The 23,041-nt window shown below is 37.9% G+C and overlaps 1 protein-coding gene across 4 annotated transcripts in view; it reads left to right on the forward strand.

The window, feature by feature from the left end:
• AKAP7 (A-kinase anchoring protein 7) overlaps window positions 1-23,041 on the forward strand; it is a 106,081-nt gene that overhangs the window by 39,129 nt on the left and 43,911 nt on the right. For 3 of the 4 annotated variants that reach the window (XM_032484924.1, XM_032484923.1, XM_032484922.1), the window contains exon 7: window positions 16,602-16,749. In XM_032484924.1, the coding sequence (XP_032340815.1) occupies window positions 16,602-16,749 (148 nt within the window). Of the gene's footprint in view, window positions 1-16,601; window positions 16,750-17,213; window positions 22,276-23,041 lie in introns of those variants that run through there. The other variant, XM_032484925.1, reaches the window with a different exon arrangement.

Genomic DNA, 23,041 nt, shown 5'->3' on the forward strand with positions numbered 1-23,041 from the left:
CTGCTCACTGCAACTGGGTTTTTCAAGGTGGGACAAGCTCCACCCCTCCTTTTAAATAGCTCTTTCCAGGTTTCCCAAAAAACAGCTTTTTCTTTCAGCAATTGTCTCCATTGAGGGTATAGAGCAAGTGTTCTAGGGACTGGGCAAGAGGGTAACTGAAAGGACCTACCCCCTTAGTACTTAAAAGTACTTCTCCCTGAGGATAGTAACAGTGACATAAGCCTGGGGACAGGTCTTTTGACTTCCCCTATCTTAAGGCAACTTTCTGCCTTCCCAGGCCACTGCCTCCTTCCTCAGAGATTGGAGAAACTTGACTTTTGTCTGGAGTTAACGAGCATTTCTCCCAGAATCTTAAGGGCACCCCTCATTGTTTTTCCCATTTCAGCCTAGGGAGGTTCTCTTGCAAATTAAGACATCTGCTGACCTGCTCTGATGTCCCAGAGTTTTGGAGATGAGCATGCAGATTAATATTGGCTCCTGCTCTCCATGGCCCTTTGCTGCAGTTAAGACTGATTTGCAGCTCTGTAAATGAAGGTCATGTTTATTAGTAAGTAGATTTTTTTTCTAAATTCAACACAATTTGTATTTAATGTCTCTGCTCAGAAAGTCTTTTTGATTCTTTAAAACATGCATTTGGTTGATTGACTGTCCTGTAATGGTTATGAATTTTCTACAAACTATTGTAAAAATCTCCACTCCCTGTTAAATATCTTCATGGTTTTTTTTTTTAGATAACTGTGCCCAAATTAAATAATAACTATAATAAGTACCATTGCAGAATATTTAGGTAAAACTAATTTGTGTAAATAATAGGTTTTGGAATTAGGAATGATAACAACTGACAAGACTTGTAGACTGACAGTTTACTTTTTTACTCATTATCTTTCTTGCTTTGCTTTCAAATGGATTGTCCTCTTCCCAGTGGTTTCAAACTTAATCCCAGAATGACAAATCAGTGGTGAAGGTAATGCCCACATTTCAAATCGTTTCTGTCTTTATAATATTAACTTTGAAATGAGAGCACCCAAGAACATTTATCAAAGGGATGTTTAAATTAACTCTAGAATCTATATTTCAACATTTCAGACTGCATGCATTTAAATGATTTCTTGGCAGTTAATTTCACAGAATCTGCTCCTTTACTTTATAGAAGAGGGATCTAAGACTTGGAAGTTAAGTGACGGAAGTGAGATCCCATTCTCCTCAGTTGCAGAGCCCTGTCCAGAATCCATCTTACCTCATCCTCAGTCTCATCTTCTACCCTCCCACTTGCCGAGTCCTGTCCATCCAATGTTGTGTATGTGGGGAGCTTCTTGTTCCAAATCATATTAATTCAGCAAGTATTTATCAAGTGCCTGCTATGTGTCAGACACTGGGTACTGGGCATAGAATGATGATCAGAATAGAAATACTCCCTGCTTGAATGGTGTGTAAGATCTAAATCAGATTGCAGGGGCGGAGGGGAAGGTATAGCTCAGTGGTGGGGAGCGCATGCTTAGCGTGCACGAGGTCCTGAGTTTAATCTCTCGCACCTCTGTTAAACAAACAAGCAAAGAAACAAACAAACCTAATTGCTCCCCCAACCAAAAAAGGAAATTAAATTAAATTAAATCAGATTGTATTTGTTTCAATTAGAATGCTTAATCTTTAGAAAATAAACTGTGGTCTTACTGTCTTTCAGAAAGCCAGATAAGAATTTTTGCCTTTAATTTATGGAATCACTGTTGCTGTTTACTTCTGTGACGCTTACTGTTTCTGAATGCTTCAAAAAGCATATCTTAAACTTTGGGATTCACGAGTCATCTGGTGTACTTTTTGAAGCTGCAGATTTGCACCCTCTAAGTTCAGATCTGGAGTTGGACCTAAGACCTTGGCTTTTGAGTTCAGTAAGTGCTACAGGCTTCTTATCCAGATAGTCTGCAGACAATTACACTTTGAGGCCTGCAGGCTTAAATAAATATCCAGCGTTTTCTTTATGTAGCAAATCATTGGTTCCACTGTAGAAGTTAAAACCAATGTGAAAAGGTGGCATATACATAATAAGTATGGATTTTTATTGTGCTCTGTGGTTTAGAATGCAGATTATTTAAAAATTTATGACTCTTTAGTCTCTTAACTTTTTTTTATTTCCAACTATCTATATTCTTCTCTCAGCTGTAACTCTCTTCTGGTTCTTCATTTTGGGTCCACCCATTTACAAGGGAGCGGCCATTGATGAAGTCAGTAATGAAATGTACTGCTAGCATGCAGTTTCCTTTAGTAAGTAAAGTTTACTTTAAAGATTGACAATGAAACAAAAGGGAAGAGAGGAAGGTGTGAAATCATTTTTTCAGTCCAATATTAGGAAATTTGTCTCATTTCAAGTATTTTTTATTTTAAGAGTTATTTTAATTATAAAAGTGTTAGATGAATATATGCTCACTGTAAATAAACAATCCAGATGCATACAAACCTACAGAGTGAGACACAGTTTTTCCCTCATCACCAGTCTCCTGCCCCCTTTCTCCCAATGTAATTCCTCTCTGTAGCTACTACTAGTATATCCTCCTGACATTTCCCTGTACACTGCAAACATACACAGGTGTGTATACGTGTATATACTTTCTTTAAAACAGAAATAGGTATTATTTTGATTTATCATAATGTAAATATTCTTCTCTTGATGAATATTTACGTTGATTTCTGTTCCCTTGCTGCCACAAACACTGCTGTTCATTATCCTTTGTGTAGATATGCCAGTATTTCAAAGAACTAATTCCTTGAACTAGAATTCTAGGGTCAAAGAGTTTTGCACATTTTAACTTTTAAAAACATTGCAAATTGCCTTTTAAAACAATGGTACCAATTTAAACTTCTAACCACACTCTATAAGGAATGTTTTTTAGGATAAACTTGAGGTAGAAGGATCATTAAAAATTGTCAGTAGTGGCTTACAAATTGGATGGACCCTTGAGCTGTGACTCAAGCAGCTCCCATCAAAAAATGTTAAAATTTCATATTCTCTGAGAAGTCCATGCTACTGAGATTATCCTAAAGAAATAATTTTTTATTGAGACATAATTAACATATAACATTATGTCAGTTTTAGGTGCACAACATAATGGTTTAATATATGTATGTATTGCAAAATGATTACCGTAGGATTAGTTAAAGCTTCCATCATCTCACATAGATGGTGTGGTGAGAACTTTTAAGATCTACGCTCCTAGCAGCTTTCAAATAACCAATACAGTATTATTAGCCATAGTCACAATGCTGTACATTACTTCCCACGGACTTATTTATTTTGTAACTAGGAAATAATTTTAAAGAAGAAATTCTTTATGTATAAAGATGTTTACTGAGGCACCATCTATAATGGAGAAAAATTAGAAGTAACTTCTATAACAGTAGGGGAATATTTAAGTCAGTTATGATTGATCTTATCAATGATTTAAGAAGCTATTAAAATAGATAATTATAAGGACTGTAACAGAATAAAAAAGGTAAATAAAATAATTAAAGTTGTATAAAAATAGTTCATGTGTCTTTGCCTTGAACTTACCTTAGTGTGTTTCAATGTATTTCAGAGGTCAAAACTGGATTCCCACAGTTGCTTGTTTAGCCTGTGATTTTTCTGGTAGATCAGTGAGTAGAGTTGACATTAGTGCCACCTGCAGTAAGTCCCTCTTGACGTACTCAGGATCCCCATCTTGGTTTGCTGGGGTTCTGAGGAAGAGTAGAGCCTTGCTGGACTGAGCATAGTGGTGATGGGCAAGTTAGATGTCCCATGATAATTCAGGGGTGAAGGGAGGCCACCAGATGCAGAAAGCTTGAAGGTTTTCATTTATCTTGAGGAGTACTCTTTGCACTTCTGGTGCGGATGGGTGGTGCCTAGTGAGAGTATCTAGAAAGAGCTAATGATGGCTCCTACTGCAGTGCTCTGTTTTGAAGACTGGTGCCAGTTGGCGTACTCTTTATATATTGATTTGACCTGTGGGAAGTTCATTTGGAAATAGCTTTGTGTGGCAAGTCGATACTGGTGTGCTCCTAAGATACTGGTGGTACTGTTGTCAAGGTAGACATGGTGATTGCTGGTCAAAAGGGGTGTTCTGGGTAGAGGAGTGCTCTGGATCATTATAGGCTAATTCTGAGATAGTAGGAAAGATGATTCACTCATTATTATCTATAGTAGGTGTAGCTAGTTACTCTGCAGTAGTACCTCAATTGATTTTTCTTTTTGCCATAAAATGTGTTATTTTTAATCATCTAAAAACCGAAAAAAGAAAAAGATTCAAAGTAAAACATCTCATTTAGATGTGGACAGATGTCTGGTGCATTGGATGAATGTTCTACCACTAGAGTGATCTTAAAGGTCTCCTGTGATAATTTTCCAGTAGTGATCACTGTTGGCTGCGGAAGTCCCTGGGTTCCTGGGGGACTGTCCTCTTGTAGGCACCTGTTTGGAGGCAGTGCCATTCAGTAGAAGTCAAAATCCTTTTGGGGGTAACCAAAAGTTCTATAGATTGTGTTCAGAATTTTGAAAATATAGAAACTCTCTTTTAAATTTCCTAGTAGAGAACTTTCTTTGCTGTAGCATGGTTTTCTGGTTCCCAAGCTAGAGAACTAAGTTCTCTAACTGAGATTCTGGGAAACATAAAGACTTTTTTGGACAATTACATATTTTTCTAACATTAGGAGGCATTTAGTTAATGTGTTACTTTTGTCTATTCTCAGTTCCATGAAATTCTAGGGTATATTGCATACGAGAATATTGAAAGTAGTTACTGTGTATTTTAAAGCTATTTTGATTAACATTGTGCTTTCAAAGCTGTAGTTTTTTTTAATCGAATGAAGCCTCAGAAAATTTTACTAAATTGCTCTTTGAAAATGAATATATGTATGTTCCTATATGACTAAAGCATTGTGCTGTACACCAGAAATTGACACAACATTGTAAACTGAGTATACTTCAATTAAAAAATATATAAATTACTGTGTCTCTGAAATAGTACCTAAAATTCATTATTTGTATACTTTCCTTAGAATGTATTTGTTTCACATGATTAGACTGATACTTATTTAGGTCCATGCTTTTATATAGTGCATTCTTTGGATTTATTTTTCTCATTGTGTGACCTTGTATTTCTGTGGTCTAAACACTGCAGAAACAGGTTGGTTAGAAGCGCGTGCCAACACTTGGTGGCAGAAGAAGACCAGTTTCGAATCAAACACGCATCTTAATGCAGATCTAGATTCCTCAAGAAATCAATGCGATCTTTTCATGGATAGATGAGTTGTTTTTCAGCATAAATTATTTTCTGGGCTTCTTAGACATCTTTCCTGATTTATGACTCTTTCAAATTACTAATACAGCACTTCAGCTGTCAGAGCTATAGGTTATTAGTTGATACTTCCCTGTAGCAGCTTTTCACAGAGTCAGACAATGAAAGAACTTTAGAATCAAAGAGATGATCTTTGAAATTGCTAGCTACCATTGTCATTACTCTGGTTTGTTTTGAGTGCAGAATTTGATATGCACATAGCAAGGGCAGAGGGGTGGTTATTGGACCATTTGATGCTGAGGTCGGGGGAAGTAGGGAAAGAGACAGAGGGCAGGCATCAGTGGGAGCGACAGTGGGTAGTGGAAAAGAAGATTGTGTGGATGAAAATCCTGTCCTGATGGTACAAGTAAGGGGAAAGCCCCAGTCCCTGAATTATTTGATTGGATATACAGGACCAAGATTGGAATTGAAAATTTCTACACTAGGTTGGCCGAATCCTAACCTTCTTCTAAGTCCTTCCCGAGCCAGGACTCTCTGCTGTCATCTTTCCTCACCTGCAACCATCATTTATTCATATATCTATCAAGTAGCACGTTTACTCAGGGATTCCTTAACTGGTCTGGTGTGATTTGGCTCCCGCTCTGTTCCTGGGTCTGCATGATAATGGGCATTTGAAAACTGGATTATTCCTTCTCAAAGGAGTCTCTGTCATAAATTTGAAGGAGTCTGAGTTTTCTTTCTTTAGCTCTGGTTAGTCCTGGACAAATCTCATAACCTCTCTTGACCTCTGTCAAGAGTGGCACAGTGAAAGGAGGAGCTTGGTCTTGATGACTCTTGACTCCTGTGCTATTCTGAAATGTCTTATGCGGTAGGCATTTTGACCAAATAGGCTAATTTGGCTTCACATGGAGAATTTTCTTTTTAGACTGTAGATTAGCTTTCTTGTCTGTGTGGAAGGAGAATGACGAACAGAGGAAAGGTCTGTAAGTGCTGATAGGAAGGTGGTGGCGGTCCTCCCACCTCTCCTCCTGGAAAGCCTGCAGAGCAATAAAGACGATGGGGAAAAACTCACAGACGACCTTTCTGGTGAAACTGGGAGAGAGAGAGAAATCTGTAAATGCCAAGTTATGTGCAAGCATGTTGAGGAGCAGCTGGGACCATCAGAGCTTGCGTGGAAGCCACTTCAGGGTGGGGCGACTGCGGAGTGAGGAGCAGGCCTGCTGGTGGGAGACCTCCGCAGTCATCAGGCCATTTTCACTCCCAGAGGATGAGGGCTTCAGGCACAGAAAATGTCAAAGGGGGCCCAGAGGAGGTGAATCTCTGTGAGTACTGCCTTCAGAAAGGGAGGGGCATCCCTTCAGGGCTGTGGTGGAGAGGGCGGGCAGGCCCCTGTCACTGTAAAGGCCACCCTCACTGTGAGCAGCCCGTCCCTGTGTCAGTAGAGGGCCTGCCAGGGCCCTGCCTCTGCCTGCACTCCTTCCCGGAGAGATGGCGCTTGAGCTGCCCCTGGGATCAGCCAGCCTTTATTATTCCAGACAGAAAGCTGACCTTAGTCATATCCTTGGTACGTGATAAAGCAGATTGTCTCACTACTCCATTCCTGAATCTCCCAATGTCAGGTGACATTAGTTACCTTACTCACAAGTTTTAGTTGTTTTGAGCCTCTTTTCGTATTATCAGGTGCACTTAAATCTAAGGCCATATAGTATGGAATTCTCCTTGGATTTTTTCTTAGTTGAAAATCAAAAATTAAATAAAACACAACATTACATCTCTTTTTATTTCAATTTTTTTTAAACTAAAAATTCAATGAAATCTCCTGTGAGATGAATTGCAATTTCTTCTGAGATTCCAGCTGCCACTAGTCAACCATGTCATCTGTTGTACATCAAAAAGCACTATATGTAGCAGCTGACTTTGCTTCTATTTCTAATGCATTTTTCAGCTTCATGGTGTTGTGTTGTCTGTTTCTGTTTATTGAAAAAAATTAAATAAGCTTATGATTGTTTAAAGATTGGAAATATCTGCAAAGGTAAACTGACTAAATGTTTACTTGAAACCTGTCTGTACATCTTTAAGTATTGAATCAGATAGGGAATAATAAGCAGAAAGCTGAATTATTTTAAGGAAGAATTCTGGGAATCAATTAATGTCAGAATATCATAATGGCTTCTGGGTGACTCTTGTTCTGTTAGAGATTTTGAACATTTTGAAAACCCTAGAAGAAGTGACACAGTAAACCTAATATTATGTCTGTGCAAAGTGGAATGGAGATTTGAAGTATTTTCATTGACATTTCCTGGAAATTTTTTCTCAGAACATGTCCCAGGATTATATATGAGACAAAGATTCTGTGATCAAGTGCATATTTGCAATGATGGGTTAAATAATCTGAATCTTTATTTCAGGACTTTTAGGATCTCTGACATGCACATGATACTTAAGAGCTCACAGCAACACAGGTTTCGTGTTTGCTCCAGGACATGGGTCATCTGTGGCTCTGCCCCGTGTTGTCTTTATTCAGAGCCTTGGCTGAGCATCTTCCCTCTAGGACTTCTCTGGTCTTCCCACAGAAGGAAAAGAGAGATGGTGAATCACAGGCTGAAAGCTTCTGCTAAGTGACACATGTCATTTCTGTTCACATCCTGCTGGTCAGAGCAAGTCGTATGGTTCCTTCTGAATTCAAGGGAACAGGGTATATGATCCCTTGCAGAAAAGAGCACCGCAAGGAGGGCAGTGGATGTTTTGAACAGTTATATATTCTACCTCAGTGTTGTTTCCCAAATGTCCTTGTTTTATCGACCATGTTGTAGTGCTAATATTTGGCAGAACATGGTTTAGGAAATGCTGATTTGATAATTCAGGCTAAATGATATTTTTTGCTTCAGACATATGGATTCACTGGAAATTTTTACTTATTTTCTAGCATTTGTATCCACAGGCAAAATTCTGATTTAAGTATAATTTAAGAAACAGAATTTTAGAGCTGGCATTAAAAGATGCAATAATGAAATATTCAGGGTAGTTAGAATTGCATGGGTTTGCCTTAACCACATTAAAATATAAGTGTTCTGTCTATTTCAACTATTACCACTAGTTATGGGAAATTTTTTTTCTAAACAAGTCACTCTTAGACATTTTGAAACATACTAATTTCATTTTTCTAGTCAAGGACAGAACAAAGCATAATGATCTTGTGTGACAACTGGCAAGCCCTACCGTGGGTTGATTATGGCGAAAGGTAAAATAGAACATCTGATCAAGAAAACGTAAACTTTGCCCCAAAATGGTGTAGATACAAAATTAGCTTGTTTAGTAAGTCACAGCTAATTTCTGACCCACATAAAAGCAAACCAGTTAAATTATTTGAATGGCAACAAGATTTTCTTTACTGCTGTCAAGAGAGACCAAGCTCACTGGGCAGTCATCTCTTGTTAATTATAATTAACTGCCTAATACAAGAAGGTTAAGCTGTATTTTTCTGGAGAGCCTCATTTAGATTTGAGGGGAAGCTAAGATTGCAATCCAAGACTGTAACTAGTTTACACTGGAATTATAATTCCATTCCTAAATATGAGCTGATTTATTTTGACCATTCATTAAAATCATATTCTCCCAGAGAGAGGTACCCTAGAAATTGAATAATACCAAATTTCTCAGTTCTTTTTATTGATCATTCCTGTAAATTAAAGAAAAATGTTACTGATCTCTTTGCCAGGGCAAAACTTTACATTATCTATAGTTAAAGACCTAACAAAACTAGTTTATGTTGCGTATGGAATTAGCCACCCTTGGCTGCGGGAACTCCAGCTTGGTTCCTGCAGTAAGTGTTCTTTCTCTATAACCTACCTGATAGCAGCATTTTTAATTGTTGGTAGAATTTGTGACACCATTTTGGAGACCCTTCTGTAAGGCCTTCTGAGTGCAACTGTATCTTGACACTGCCCTCACGCTATTGGCCAGAGTGTAAAAGTACTTTTCTTCCTTCCTTGGCTACTGCCTTCCCACAGCTGAATTTGATTATAATAATTTGTTACATTACTTTATTTGGACCAGAATATTTCTTTCAGAGCAATTTCACATTTGTCTTCAGGCTATAAAAGCAGAACACTTTCAACCACAATATAAGTGTGTTGCAGAGTACAGGCCAGTGTTACAGGACGAGTTAAAATCATTTGTCAGGATTTTTCTATAAACTTATTTCTGAACGATCTTCTGCAGAACAGTTTCACTGTCCTGTTTGGTTACTGAGACCCTGAGAAGTTTTTACACCAGTGGCTGCATTACTTACCTAATGTTGGGATGTATTCATTAGAAGGGAAAGCAATTGCAATGAAGGAGGAAACCATTTTAGATTGAGTTGTACGTGTGTCACGCATGAGGAATCTGATGAGGCGGGGGTTATTTTATGTTTTCTCTTTAGTTTAGAGAAATAAGTGGTTAAGCTGGTGAATCCAGGAGAACATGTCATTATTTTCTCCAAAGAGCAAAGCATTGGGAAAACAGATGTAATGGGAGGAGCAGGCTGCGGCCTGTTTACATCTGAGTGACTGCAGACTGCGGTGGGGCGGCAGTGCAGCTGGAGCTTCATCTGGGGGAGCTGAGGGTCCAGCTGAGATGGGGGCTGTCCAGGAAGCATTCTCAGATGCCTCAGTTAGGGGACTGTGTTTCATTAGAATGGGAAAAGCCACGCAAATATCATAAACAGTTATATGGCCAAAATGCATATGCTCTCTCATGCTGTACTCAAGAAGTCCTGAGGAGGAATTGAGGTTTGCTAAGTAGACAAAGCATGAGGTTGTACAGGGACAGACTGTGTGGTAAACAAAGGCACTTTAACGAGCCTGTGCTTGTGTATTGAGCCTGCAACCTTGAGAACTTCCTGGGTACCACTGATGTGTTCTCTCTCCAGTTAACCTGTCGCTAGTCAGCATCAATGAACTAAACGTTTGTGGACCAAAGCCATGTTTCTTCCTCTGTTCTTTCTGATGCCAGCACCTTGCAGAGAAAAACTCCAGGCCCAGCAAGCAATACAGTAGATTCTCTTGGCTTTTTTTGTGAAGTGGCGTATGCTACTAGGAATTGCGTATCACCTTCCCTGTGTGACAGCTTTCCTTGCCACTTGATAGCCCCAAGGAGCATCCAGCTCTTCTTGAAGTGTCGGGACAGGGAGAAGAGTTACCAACAAGAGATTAAAGACAGCTCTAGAAGCTCTGTTTCTACTTATTCCTTACTGAAAGGTACACTATTGTAAATGTTTGATGTAAAGAGTTAGTACTTTTCTTCCCCCAAGGTCTCAGGATTAAACAAAACAGTAGTTCTAAAAGCAGGTATATAAATAGAGGGATTAAGAGGATGGCTTACATGAAAAACCCCACGGTGAGATGCGTGGATGCTCCAGCATAAAGTAAAACGAAGAATGAGAAATACTGTACACTCAGATAAACAGCTGATTTAAAATTGCAGATTATCTCTGCCAGTATTTTAGTTGATGATTTGCATATTAGCAGTATAAGAAGAGTTCTTTTTACAGGCTGGGTTATTTGGATAATTTTTACTATGTATAGATAGCACCTATGAAGTTTTTCTTATCTCCCTTTATGAAATTCATTTACTATGGACATATAATTATCACTTTATTAATTTTAATTCAGCATATTAAATGCAGGTGTTTTAGATGCTAGAGATTCCCAACATAATTTTCACATTGGTTTTAGAAATATAATAGTACATATGATTGTATCTGAAGAATGATTAATATTCTTAGAATTTTAATATTTTATTAAAAGGCAAAAAAATTATATGATCTGAAGAGGAGAATTTTAATATTTTAAATAGTGAAAGAGCTTGAATATTATCATTCTGTTCTTTTCAATTTATCTGTGTTCTCCCCTTATCCCGAATCTGAATCCAAGCTCCACCTCTTACTAGCTGTGTGTCCTTCGGTAAGTGACTCTGTGATTCAGCTTCCTTATCTGGGGATAATAATGGTCCTAATCTCATCGGTTACTGCAGTTATTAAATAAGTTAATAGGTTCTTAGAGCAGTACCTGTACACAATAAACACTATGCAAGTATTTTTAATTTTTGTTGTTAAACTGATGATAGAAATCATCATTTTTTTCAGATTGGTACAAAACAATGAGCAAAGTACTACTGTTTTTTCTCTTTTCCATCACTCTTTCCTTTTGTATCTCTAAATTTAATGACAGGCACTGGGCAGGGTGTCCAGGCCTCAGCCAGGTAGCAAGTGGGCATTGCTGGACGGGGAGCCAGGCAGAGCCCAGGCCCCCAGGCTGGCCCAGAGTGGCAGGAAGAGGAGGTGGGAGGACTGCAAGGCCCTTCTCACCCAGGGGTGCTGGACACTGGATCTGAAATCCCCAGGCTACTCTAGAGCATGTTAGTGGTGTCATAAAGACTCCTTGTCTCTTTCCATCTCTGTCCAGAGAAGGCTTGGGTGGAACGGAGCCTGAGAGGGGTTGAGGGAAGAATGAGTGTAAAAGATTACCATTCCTCTTTAATCAGCTGATGTCCCAGATGACAGGCCGGCTTGGTCTGGCTCTTCATTTGCATTCTGAATTTTGGTTCTATGCCATTATCACAGGGGATGTGCATTTCTTTCATAGCTGCTGCATGACAGGAATAGATTGTTGGAGAACAGCAGCACTCCAGGAATGTTAGGCTTACCCGCTGAAGGACACACACACAGTTGTTTTGTTTGATATGCAGCCTGTTAATTTTTTTTTTTTATCGTGGAGACTTGTGATTATTGTAATAAATAACACGTAACAATGCAAAAATATCTTCTATTACAAAAAAAGTTAACCTTCTTAACAAAACTAGCATTCCATTGGTTTTCTGATCACAATAAATTTGTCATAGAAGCTAGAGATGAATAAGAAGTATTTTATCTTCCAGAACCTTAAATGAATGATTTTTTACACTCAGCTTATTCACTAATGTGAATTTTCATATTTTGTGGCTCTGTTTACTTCTATTGAAAATAAAGTTGGATGCATAGTAATGTAAGACTGAGCCCTCCTGGGTTCATATTAGATTATACACATCATTTAGCTAAATGTAAATGATATGGTGAGTGCTTCCCAAGTAAATAATTTCCATGACTTATCAGATGCAGCCATCAGACGATTCTAAAAACGCTCATCATGCTCTCAATGGTATTTTTCCTGTATTGGCTGTTTGGGTGTCAAGTTACAGTCAAGAATGAAGTTCCTCAGGGATTTCATGGTCCTCTGCATCAGAGAGGAGTTACCAAGTGATTTTGAACATCACTGATAATTCTCCCTAAACTGGAACTGGAACTAGGCCAAAGAGAAGTAAAACTGCAGTCAGTTCTGATGACTGATTAAGATAATCTTGGAAAGGTTTTCTGTTCGATGTTTCTTGCCACTGATTCATTGTTTCAAAGTGTGACATCCTGTGTTTAGCTTCCTGTTTTCTCCTTCCATGTTATGACGCATAGTTGATACGTCAGTTATATTGGCTACAGTTATCAGTGTGAAGCCTTAAAAATACTCCCTTTCCCTGCTAGGTCCAAGGCAAAAATTATTTTCAAACATAAACAATCACCAGACATATTCAGAATTCCAGAGTCACAGCACCCCTGGCGTGGTTTTGTTGAAGACACCCTACATACTGTTTGAAACAATCCCAGCTCCCTCAGCCATTACAGGTCACATTTGGCTTTAACCATCTTTGTGATTTTTTTCTCGAGCTCTCCTAACATGGTATACCTCATCTAGCTTTAAATGACAGGGTGCCGTGGAAAGGGTCTGGCCTGTGAAGAAGGGAAGCAGAGAATAATTTGTGGGGCAAAACCTGAAAACCAGCTTTTTCCGCTTTCAAATATAATCTGTCAGGGTGATGTCCCTGGGACTAGTTTGGCAACCCATTGGATCCATTCAGAAAATAGAAGGCTGCTTTGTCTTTCCCTGAAGATACCCGATTTTGATGTACTTGTTTATTTTCTCATAAAAATCTTTCCTTTATTATGAAAGAAGAGCCGCACCTGCTGCTGCTGGATGATGAGACTAATTCACATCGATTTTAGTAGCAAACAAATGCGTTGCTACGGGACAAAAGAGCCTAAAACTCCCACAAAATATATAGTCAAACAAAAATATTCCTCAGAGAAAAAGGTCATGCTAGTATTACGTACAAATTCTTACCTATTTCTGGATACTTTATTATTGAAGATGTTTTCTGATCAGGGCATATAATTTCAGTGCCTTTGAAGGCCTCATGCCTCTTCGAACCACAGCTCTCTTTATGAATTATGAGTTGAAGAATTAATTCCATTTCACTCTCCAGCAAAAAATAACTCCTTAAGATTCATGTTGGAAGTCATCTGTGGAGAATTCTTGCAAAATAGTTGGTGTTTACTTTTTGCTAAAATTCAATTAATTAGCCTACCAGATGAGAGTCACGCTTACGTTTCCTTTATTTCTTATTTAAAAAAAATGACATTTTTCAAAATTGAAATGGAGATTACAATGGCTAGACAATGCTGGCAATGGTATCTTGAAAACTGAAGGTCCTTATTTTTCCGCTGTCGCTGGTCTTCTGTCTGGTTAAAAGGAATGACACCCCTACCCCGACCCTTACCCAACAGACACACACAAATGAAAAAGCATTTGAAAGACAAATAAGGATGGTTAGTTTCCATTTACTCAGAACTTTTTTTTTCCCCTGAAATCTCACCTATGGTTTTCAGTAATGATAATTATATATATGATATATATTGTAGCATTTACTGTATCTCACTGTTTTGAGCACTTTTGTAAGTTCACTCGTTTGGTCCGTGTAACACTTAGAGGGAGGCACTGCTGCTTACCTCACTTTACAGATGAGGAAACCGAAGTGAAGCCACATGGTTGAAAAGTGGCCGAGCCAGGACTTGTGCTCACGCGCTGTGACTGCCCCATGGCCCTGTGCCCCGCTGTCTCTCTCAAGGCGCTCTGCTCACCAATCAAGAGAAACCCACCTGGCTTCTTTTTCGTTGAACTCTGAATGGGCAGCATTTAACACCCTCACCTGTCCTCTTCTTGAAACTTTATCTTCCTTTGCATTTGTGACAATTATTTATCAAAGTGCTGCTCTGTGTTAGGTACTGTTCTAGGCACTGGGGATATTTCAGTGAATCAAAATCAGATGAAACTTATTGTGTGGAGCTTACATTCTAATGGAGAGAGACAGATAATGACAGTCAATGAAAAATAAACATATAGTAAATTACATAGTTTGTTGGAATATGATAAGTGCTGTGGGAAAATATACATAAATAGGTATAAAGAGAGAAGGAAGGAGAGAATTTGGGAGGATTTACCTCCTGGGGCAGGAGTACAAACTAAATTGTGTGGTTAAGTGAGGCCCTTTTAAGAAAGGAATATTTGAGCATGGAGTGAAAGGAGATGTGGATGGGCGATGAGGATATCTAGGGGAAGAGCATTCCAGGAAGAGGGAACAGGCAGTACGAGGGCTGGGAGTGGGCTCTGCCTGGCATGGTCTAGGGAGAGCAGGGAGGTCAGGGAGGCTGGAGAGGGATGAAGGAGAGAGGAGGAGGACACGAGCCCCAAGAGGTGTGGAGAGGGCGAACAGGACCTTACAGGCTGGTCTGGGGATCTGGCTTTTCCTCTGGGAGAAATGGAGACCCTTTTGAGAATTTTGAGCAGCGGGGTGACCTGATCTGGATGTATGGTTTTATAGGCTTACTCTGGCTCTAGAAGAGGCAACTGTGGGGAAACAGGAGGCTATTGTTATAATCCAGGCGAAAGACAGAAACAGAGGTGCCTTGGACAGAGGTAGCAAGGGAGTGGTAAGAATTGGATGTGTTTTGAAGGTAGAGCCAACATGATTTGGTTGGAGGTAGGGTTGAGAGAATGAGGAGGATCAAGGATGACCTCAAGGCTTTCAGCCTCATCAGCTCGAACAGTTACTGTTAACTGAAATAAGAGAGACTGTGGGTGAAGCAGGGAAGTTCAGGAGCTCAGTTTGAACCTAGAACAAAAATGTGTATCAATAAAAACATGTTAAATATAATATTAAAAATTAAGGGCTACCTAAATGTCCAACAATAAGGAATTAGATTAACAAATTATATCTCCATACCATGAAATACTATGGCAACATAAAAATATGTTGCACATCTATGTATTATTTATTGATATGACACATTAACTGAAAAAAAGCTGGTTATCACATAGTACTCATGGTATAACTCATATTTTGCATAGGAAAAATAAATACTTAATAAAATTATAGTAGTAGTAGTTTGGGGAGATTTAATTTTTTTATATCTATTTTAAAAAGTTTTTGTAATAAATTTTTGTGAATAAAAAAGGAAAATATGTATTCTGATCACACTTTAGTAAAATTTATATAATATAATCTGAAAATTATATGCATAGAAAAAGACTCAAAGGATATACAGCACAAGATTAAATGTATTTTATATAAATAACAGGGGTCATGAATGATTTTAATTTTTTTTCTAGATTCTTTATATTTTCTAACTTTTAACAAATGACAGGTATCTCCAGGGCAATGTAAAAATATGTATATAAATTAAAAGGAAAAGTTTGCACATGGTCAGCTAATAAACTTGCCCTGTAAAGTATTGTATGTTCATCTTATGGACTGTTTCGGGACTGTGAGACTGGGTAGAGGACCACTGTATAGTAAGACGAAAGGGAGACGTTCTTTCACGTATTTTGGGAAACTACCGAGGTACCACGGGTATCCCACTGTAATTTTTCAACAACAAGCCTTCCTTCTGCTATGAAAGCACAGTGAGAATCAGGAGCGGTCAGTAGAGAAAAACTTGGAAGGTCCATTGACCCCTTTATTCCCATTCAAATAACCTTTAACTGTCTTTCAGATGATTCTTACATAAGGAGTTTAATAATTACATCCATTTATTAAAACATTTTACACTCTATAAAATGTTAAGATCCATATCATTTTTTAAGAAGTCATCCATTTCTCCATTGTTGGAGATGATTACTCTTTCTTTGATACCTCAAATTTCAACTTTTGATATACTTTATTACTTCTGAAGCTTAAAGTATATGAAAATTTAAATGCTTCTAAGTTCAAACTCAACACTCTTTAGTGATTTTTTTTTTTAAATACAAGTCATTCTAGGCAGAGAGACTTAAAAGAAAACTTTACAACAGTTTTGTGGTATCCATTTTCAAATGCCAGTAGACAGTACTATATTTCAAAATGTAATATCAGATTCTAAGAAAGTGATACAGATAGGAGCTGGTTGCCAAGATGAAAAGATTGATTGATGTGATTTTATTTTGTCATTTCAAGGGAGTGAAAAAAATAGACCCCACGTTCTATGAAAAATTTATCAGTCACAGATTTGGAGAAGAAGTGGTACGTCGCATAGATCTTTGCTCCATGCTGAAGAAAAAACAAAGTAATGGTTATTATCACTGTGAGTCTTCAATTGCGATTGGTGAGTGCCATTTAAAAACTGTTTATTATCTTTAGTTTTGATTTCTTTAGCATCATTCTGTTGTGGCAAACATCTGTGTTTTATGTTTTTCTCAATGGCATTTTCCTAAATATGATGGTTTGACAGTAATACATTAAAAATTATGTAGAACATATTTAGTATTCATATCTATCAATCAAGATTTTAGTACCTATAGTTTTTATACTTTTGTGCTTTAAATTTAATCGTAATGAAGTCTTGAAATGTTGATTCAGAATTCATTTCAAATTTTATTTCGTGAATATGAAGAAAGCATCTTCTCCAAGGAAGGCCTACATGACCACAGCATTGCATTCTAGGCATAGTCATGTTTGCTGCTTTTAGTTAGGAATAGAATGTGCCAGGCCAGACAGTTTCACTCTGAGAAGAGAAAGCATAGATGACCTGCAAAGATTGAAAACTTGTCCGTCGGTTCTTTCCCTAAGAGAAACGTGTTTCAAGAGGAAACAAAGATTCGTACATAAAGAAGCTCTATCATCTCATCAGGGAGATGGCATGTGATGAGACAGATTTATACACAGTTATGTTTCCAAGTGCAAAGTATGTACACCAGATGAAGAATTTTTAAAACAGAACAGAGGTATTTCTCATCGTTTGCAATGTGAATGTATTTCAAAGGAGCCTGATCTGTTGTGATTCAAATTTACTATTTCAAACCAGACGGTATCCTTTTAAAATTGTGAATTTCAAGACAACTGATTTGTATACTTTTGAAGTAACATGAAAATATTCAAAGAAGATAAATATATATATCTAAATATTTCAAGGTCTTCACCAAGGTAATTTCTCTCCATGTCGGCTTGAAGAAAACCTGTGGAAATATCTATTCTGAAAGAATCTTAATGCTGAATTTTATTAAAGCATTTTTAAAATGTTCAAGAGACACAATTTTATTGCTCAGTTCTCACCAGAGATCTTCAGAGAAGTCATCACTTTACCTTCCAGAGATCTTAGCTCTCTTAAACAGAAGACATTCAGTATGTCATTTGAAGTTTACATCCTCAAAACATTTCAAGTATATTTTAAGGAATATTTTCATGTTTTTGGAATCTCTGTAAGAGAGCTGTCTTCCATCAAAATTTTGATGAGGACCAAACATTTCTGTCTAGATTCCTTGTAAAAGGCAAATTTAAATCCTTCTTGTGTAATACAGATTCTGGCTAGCTTTCCATATCTTCTCTGTAATTACTTTAGGCCAACCTTGAAGGAGAACTCAGTGTTTCATTATCTCTCCCACTCCCATTTAGGAAAAAAAAAGCAGTACGTAGATTTTACTGAAGGTCTTGTGGGGCTGCGTTAAGCAGCTCACGGCATGTATCACCTACATTGCTGTTAGACAGCTCTGTTCAGCTCCCCCCAAATCACCATGTTCCACCCACTGAATTTTCTTTTATTGCTCTTTTCCAGCTTAGTTTCTAAAATTCTCCTTATTCTGAGTAATTTCTCTAGATCTTTCCCTCAGACTTCTTTGTCTTCACCCTTTTCTAATTCAAAGTAATGTAGCTTCTTTCAAACTTCACCAATCTTGTATCCCCATTTAACATTATTTACAAAATAGTTTTTGCCTATTACACATGCTCTGTTTTCTTCTGTCACATTTTGTGATGCCAGTATGAACTTTAAAATAATATCTGCCTCTAAAATGATAATTATTATGTAATAATTAACCAATTTTAATACACACTAGAGTCTTGTATTTGCTATGGATAATTACTGATTTTCTTGATCTTACTGAGTTTTGCAACAGAATATTCAGCAGGATTCAGGACTCTTTATGAATTGCATTGCTTAATCAGATTTAATTGGCTTACATTGGTTTGGCTTCTCTTTAATTTGATCCTAACTCAAATTTAATATCTGTTTTTTGAACCTTGAACATTGTGTGATATGTGTTAATAGAGTGGGACAGATTTCAGATCTTAAGATATTTTGTATTCAGAGTTCATGAGTAGAAGTTGGTCTTCAAGGACTCTGGGAACCTCCTGAAATTAATTGTAAAACTTTGTATGTAGGTACATATGTGAATTTATTAGATTTACATATTCCATCTCTCTTAATTTATTAATGATGCATTCTTGGAGAGTGCTGGATTCCAAATCACCAATTTTCTTTTCCGCTGTCTCAATTATACCTTTTAGGACATTTTTTTTTTTTAATACCAATGACTGTATGCTTCATTTCCAAGATTCCCAATTGATTTCTTTTTCATATTTTCCTATTCTGTTCTTTGCTTCATGGATGCTATTCCTTCATTTGTCTCTTTGAGGATTTCAATATAATTAATTTTTAAAGTTCTTTTCGTATTTTGAAAATCTGTTTCCTTGGATATGAATTCTTCTATTTGTTGAGTCTTTTGTGGCATTTTATTTCCTCTAAAGCTTTTGAAGTTTTTTTGAGGGCTCGTTTTATTGTGCATGTTTCCTCATCATAACCCCGTGTGTGGTTTTGCAGATTTCTTAGCCCTAGTCCGACAGAGTAGATTGCTTTATATTAGGTTAGGAACTGACACCTAACCATCCTTGTCCTTAAGGAGTTGGAGTTCATTCTTGTGTCTTTTACCAATTTTTGAGGGTTTTTTTGTGTGTGTATAAAGATAATTAGCCCTTTGTCGTACTGGCTTCAAATATTTTTCTGGTTTATTTTGCATTTAGTTTTGGTAACAAGGTATTCTTCATATTACATGTTTTTAATTTTTGTAAAAATGTAATAAAATTTTTGTGATTTCTTTAATTATTATGACTAGAGTTGTCTACAAATGAATGATTTGATACATTTTCATTCATATTTTCTTCTGTATTTTTTTTGTTTTTGTTTTTGCATTTGAGCTTTTTATCTGCCTGGTATGATCATTAATTCAGTACTCAGATGCAGAGGATTAACATAGACATCTAGTTACTAAAAGTGGGTGTGAAATAGAGATTTAGTTTTAGGAAATTTGTATAGAATATTTTTTCCATCCCTCTCAACCTTCCCATGTGTTCTAAAGATCACACATTAGCAGCCTTTCATGTCGTGCTTGACTAGCACAGGGCTTTTTGATTTGTTTTTATAATTTTAATTACTTGCCAACTTTGGAGTGATTTAATTTAAAAAAAACCCTGGGTTTCTGCTGCCTTTGAACAATCAGAAACATGGCCACACTTGTTCCACTGTCTTGCGTGCAGTGAGTTGCTGGGTGGGGATAGTAGGCAGTAGAAAAGCAGCTGCCTTTCACCACTCCCTTTACTCTTTTATTCTTCTTTTGCAATGTGCTTAACTCACTCACACTCCCTGCTTGGTTCCTGAAGGTATCTGAGTTTGAATCCCTTGCCAGAGGTCGCTGTTTCTCGAGCCTTCTTATTTCCGTTTACACGCTAAGCGTTTTCCTATCCATCTTCTGCCATCTTGCACCTTTCTGTGTGGTTGGGGAGCTTGATAGGATGTGGAGGCAGCAGTCATATGTTCAGATCCAAGAAAAAGGTGCTGCATTTTAAGTCTCTTGTAATCAAAACTTTGGTTGATATTATGCTTACTTAATATGGGCTGTAACTTCTTACAAACCTAACTCCATTAATCAGCTAAAATTCAAATTTAAAAAAAAAGTGATAAACCAGTTCCTCCTGGCGAATCCAGGAATGAAATATAGCTTGGATATCTAGGGTGGTGAAAGCCATTCTCTGTGAGCTGCTCACTGGAGTTGGGAGAATTAATTTTTCTCAGGCAGCTCTGTTCCATTTATATTTCCTTAGGGAAGGTAATTGACTAAATGACACCCTTTGTAAGACTGGTGAGCAATTTAGTGCTTGCAAAGACTAGTTTACTTTCAGCTGTCAGACATCTCTTATAGAAGGCAGTGGGGAATTTGGAAAGGTCTAGAAGGTTTTTTTTGTTTTTGTTTTTGTTTTTTGCAGGCCAATGTACTACTTTCTCACTTTTTCAAGCAGAGGTAAAAATACGGTTTTCTGGAAACCCCAGCTGTTTTCTGGCTTAATAACAATTATTCACAATTAATTTAATGAATGTTATTGAGCATGTACAACGTGTATACTCCTTTTGGGTATCACGAGATACAGAGAAGTGTAAGACATAGCCCTTAAGACTGATACAGAGATGCTGGGGAGCTAAGTCTACATCTGAGAAATGGAGAGGACGAGGAGCGGATGAAAAGGGCTTTGTCCATAACAACAGTGGGCTTTGATAGGACACAGTGGAAGAAGCTTGTAACTTTAGCTTCTAGGAATGTGTGGGGATGAGGAGTAAATAGGACGAGACAGATAGTGGAGAAAGGACAGTGTCTGGGAACAGCAGGTATGATTTGCAGTGGGAGAGCAGCAGTGTATTGGGAGTCAGGGTGGAGGTAAGATTAGTGATAGTATTAAGTGATAGGAATAATAGTGATAATGTTAGTGATAGGAGGCACCTGGATTGAGTCTGTGGTCTGGTTATCTGAGGAAGCTAATGAGGGTGTGGGGGCTCTGTGTGTTTACAGAGTTGGTGAGGGAGGTTGGAAAGGAGATGGTCACAGTACATGTAATGAGTCAGTGAATATGCTGTGAAGGAGACTGAGTAGGTAGATGTGGGATAAAAAGAGGGTGATGTTTAATATTAATACTCAACACTGATGACACAGGATTGGGTCCTAAAGATAGACCTTCAATTAGTTCCAGACTGAAGTAATGAAAGGGTTCGGGCTGGGCCAGCTGTGGGCTGAAATAAATGCAAATAGGCCTGTGCAGATACAGTGATGGAAGAGAAGGGTTGTAGTAAGTTAGAGTCGTCAGAGCTGTAGTCACCAGCCTGTACCCAGTGCCAGACAGGGCAGACCAACCAGATACCAGACTCAGACTTTATGGACTGAAGCATTATGGAGAATTCTGAGTGAGCTGAGTCAATGAATTTCTTCTATCCAGATGTGCCCCTGCTTTTTGAGAGTCACCCTAAAGAGACTTGAACAGCTCAGACCAATCCTGTCAGTCTTATAAGGCTTGTCGTGGTCCATCCAGCGACTCCCAGTGGTCCTTTGTAGGCGGTGATTCAGCCAAAAGCAAAGCAAAGGACTTTTGGGGGTTGCATCTGAGAAGACTCTCAGATTTGGCTTTGGTGTCCTGATCTTCAGTGCTCCTTTACCCTTAGGAGCCCGGGCAGAACTCCAGAAGCTCTGACTCTTGCCCAGTTTGGTATGTAAGCCTGGGCGTTTTCTCTATAGAAGATAATGCTGTCAGTGTAATTGACCCATTGGTTGATGGGGCAGGAGAGGGTGGAGGGAGAAGGAAATCTGTATTTTCCTCACTTGGGTAAAAGGTGTGGTTAGGACAAAAAGTTTTGAGCTTTTGAGCATCCTTAAATCTGGGCTTTTGTCAGATCAATGATAAGTAATAAATATCTAAAATATTTCATTTGAAAATGTTTGTATTGCTTAAATGCCATGTGCCCACTTAAAGGTCTTCTTAGTAGATAGGGGTATTGGTAACAGATATGTGCTTAAATGTCTGCTTTTCTCTTGTGAATCATTTACTTTTTGCTGTGAAAATGTGCTTCATTGTGCTTATCTTATAAATGATTTAATAGTCTAATAATTATTAGGCTACACTTTTGTTGGGTTTTTAAACTTTTTAAAAATGACTTTAGTTCGCTAGTTCTACAGGTTTGATCCCTGGACCCCTGGCAGTCCCTGAGATACTTTTAGGGCCTGTGATGGCAAAACTATTTTTTTATAATAATACTAAGATACTATTTGCCTTTTCCTCTGGGTTAACATTTACACTGATGATGCAAAAGCAATTGTGGGTAAAACTGTGGGTGGCCAGTGTGAATCAAGGCAATTACAGTTAAAAAAAATTTTTAAAAGCCAATTTCACATAAGAATGTTCTTGCTGAGTAGTAAAAATTGTTAATTGTATTTAATCTCAACCTTTGAGAATGTGCCTGCTTAATATTCGTGTAACAAAAATGGGAGGTGCTCACAAAGCACCTCTGCATATTGAAGTAGGAGGCTGACTTAAGGAAAAGCGCTGTATGGTTGGTTAAGCTGCGAGCTAAAGTAGACACTTTCGTGGAACACCATTTTCTCTTGAAAAATGATCCACAGACAAACTATCGTTTTCACACTTGGGCATTTGGCAGACATTTTCTTGAAAATCAATGCACCTGCCACATCAAGGACAACTGACATGATTTACTGCGAGTGATAAAATTCAAGCTTTCAGGCAATGATAAGAATTTCAGAAAACTGTGGTCTATTACCATGAGTTGACAGATTCCTAAACTTAAAGAC

Source organism: Camelus ferus, chromosome 8 (genome assembly GCF_009834535.1).
Source record: "Camelus ferus isolate YT-003-E chromosome 8, BCGSAC_Cfer_1.0, whole genome shotgun sequence".
NCBI lineage: Eukaryota > Metazoa > Chordata > Mammalia > Artiodactyla > Camelidae > Camelus > Camelus ferus.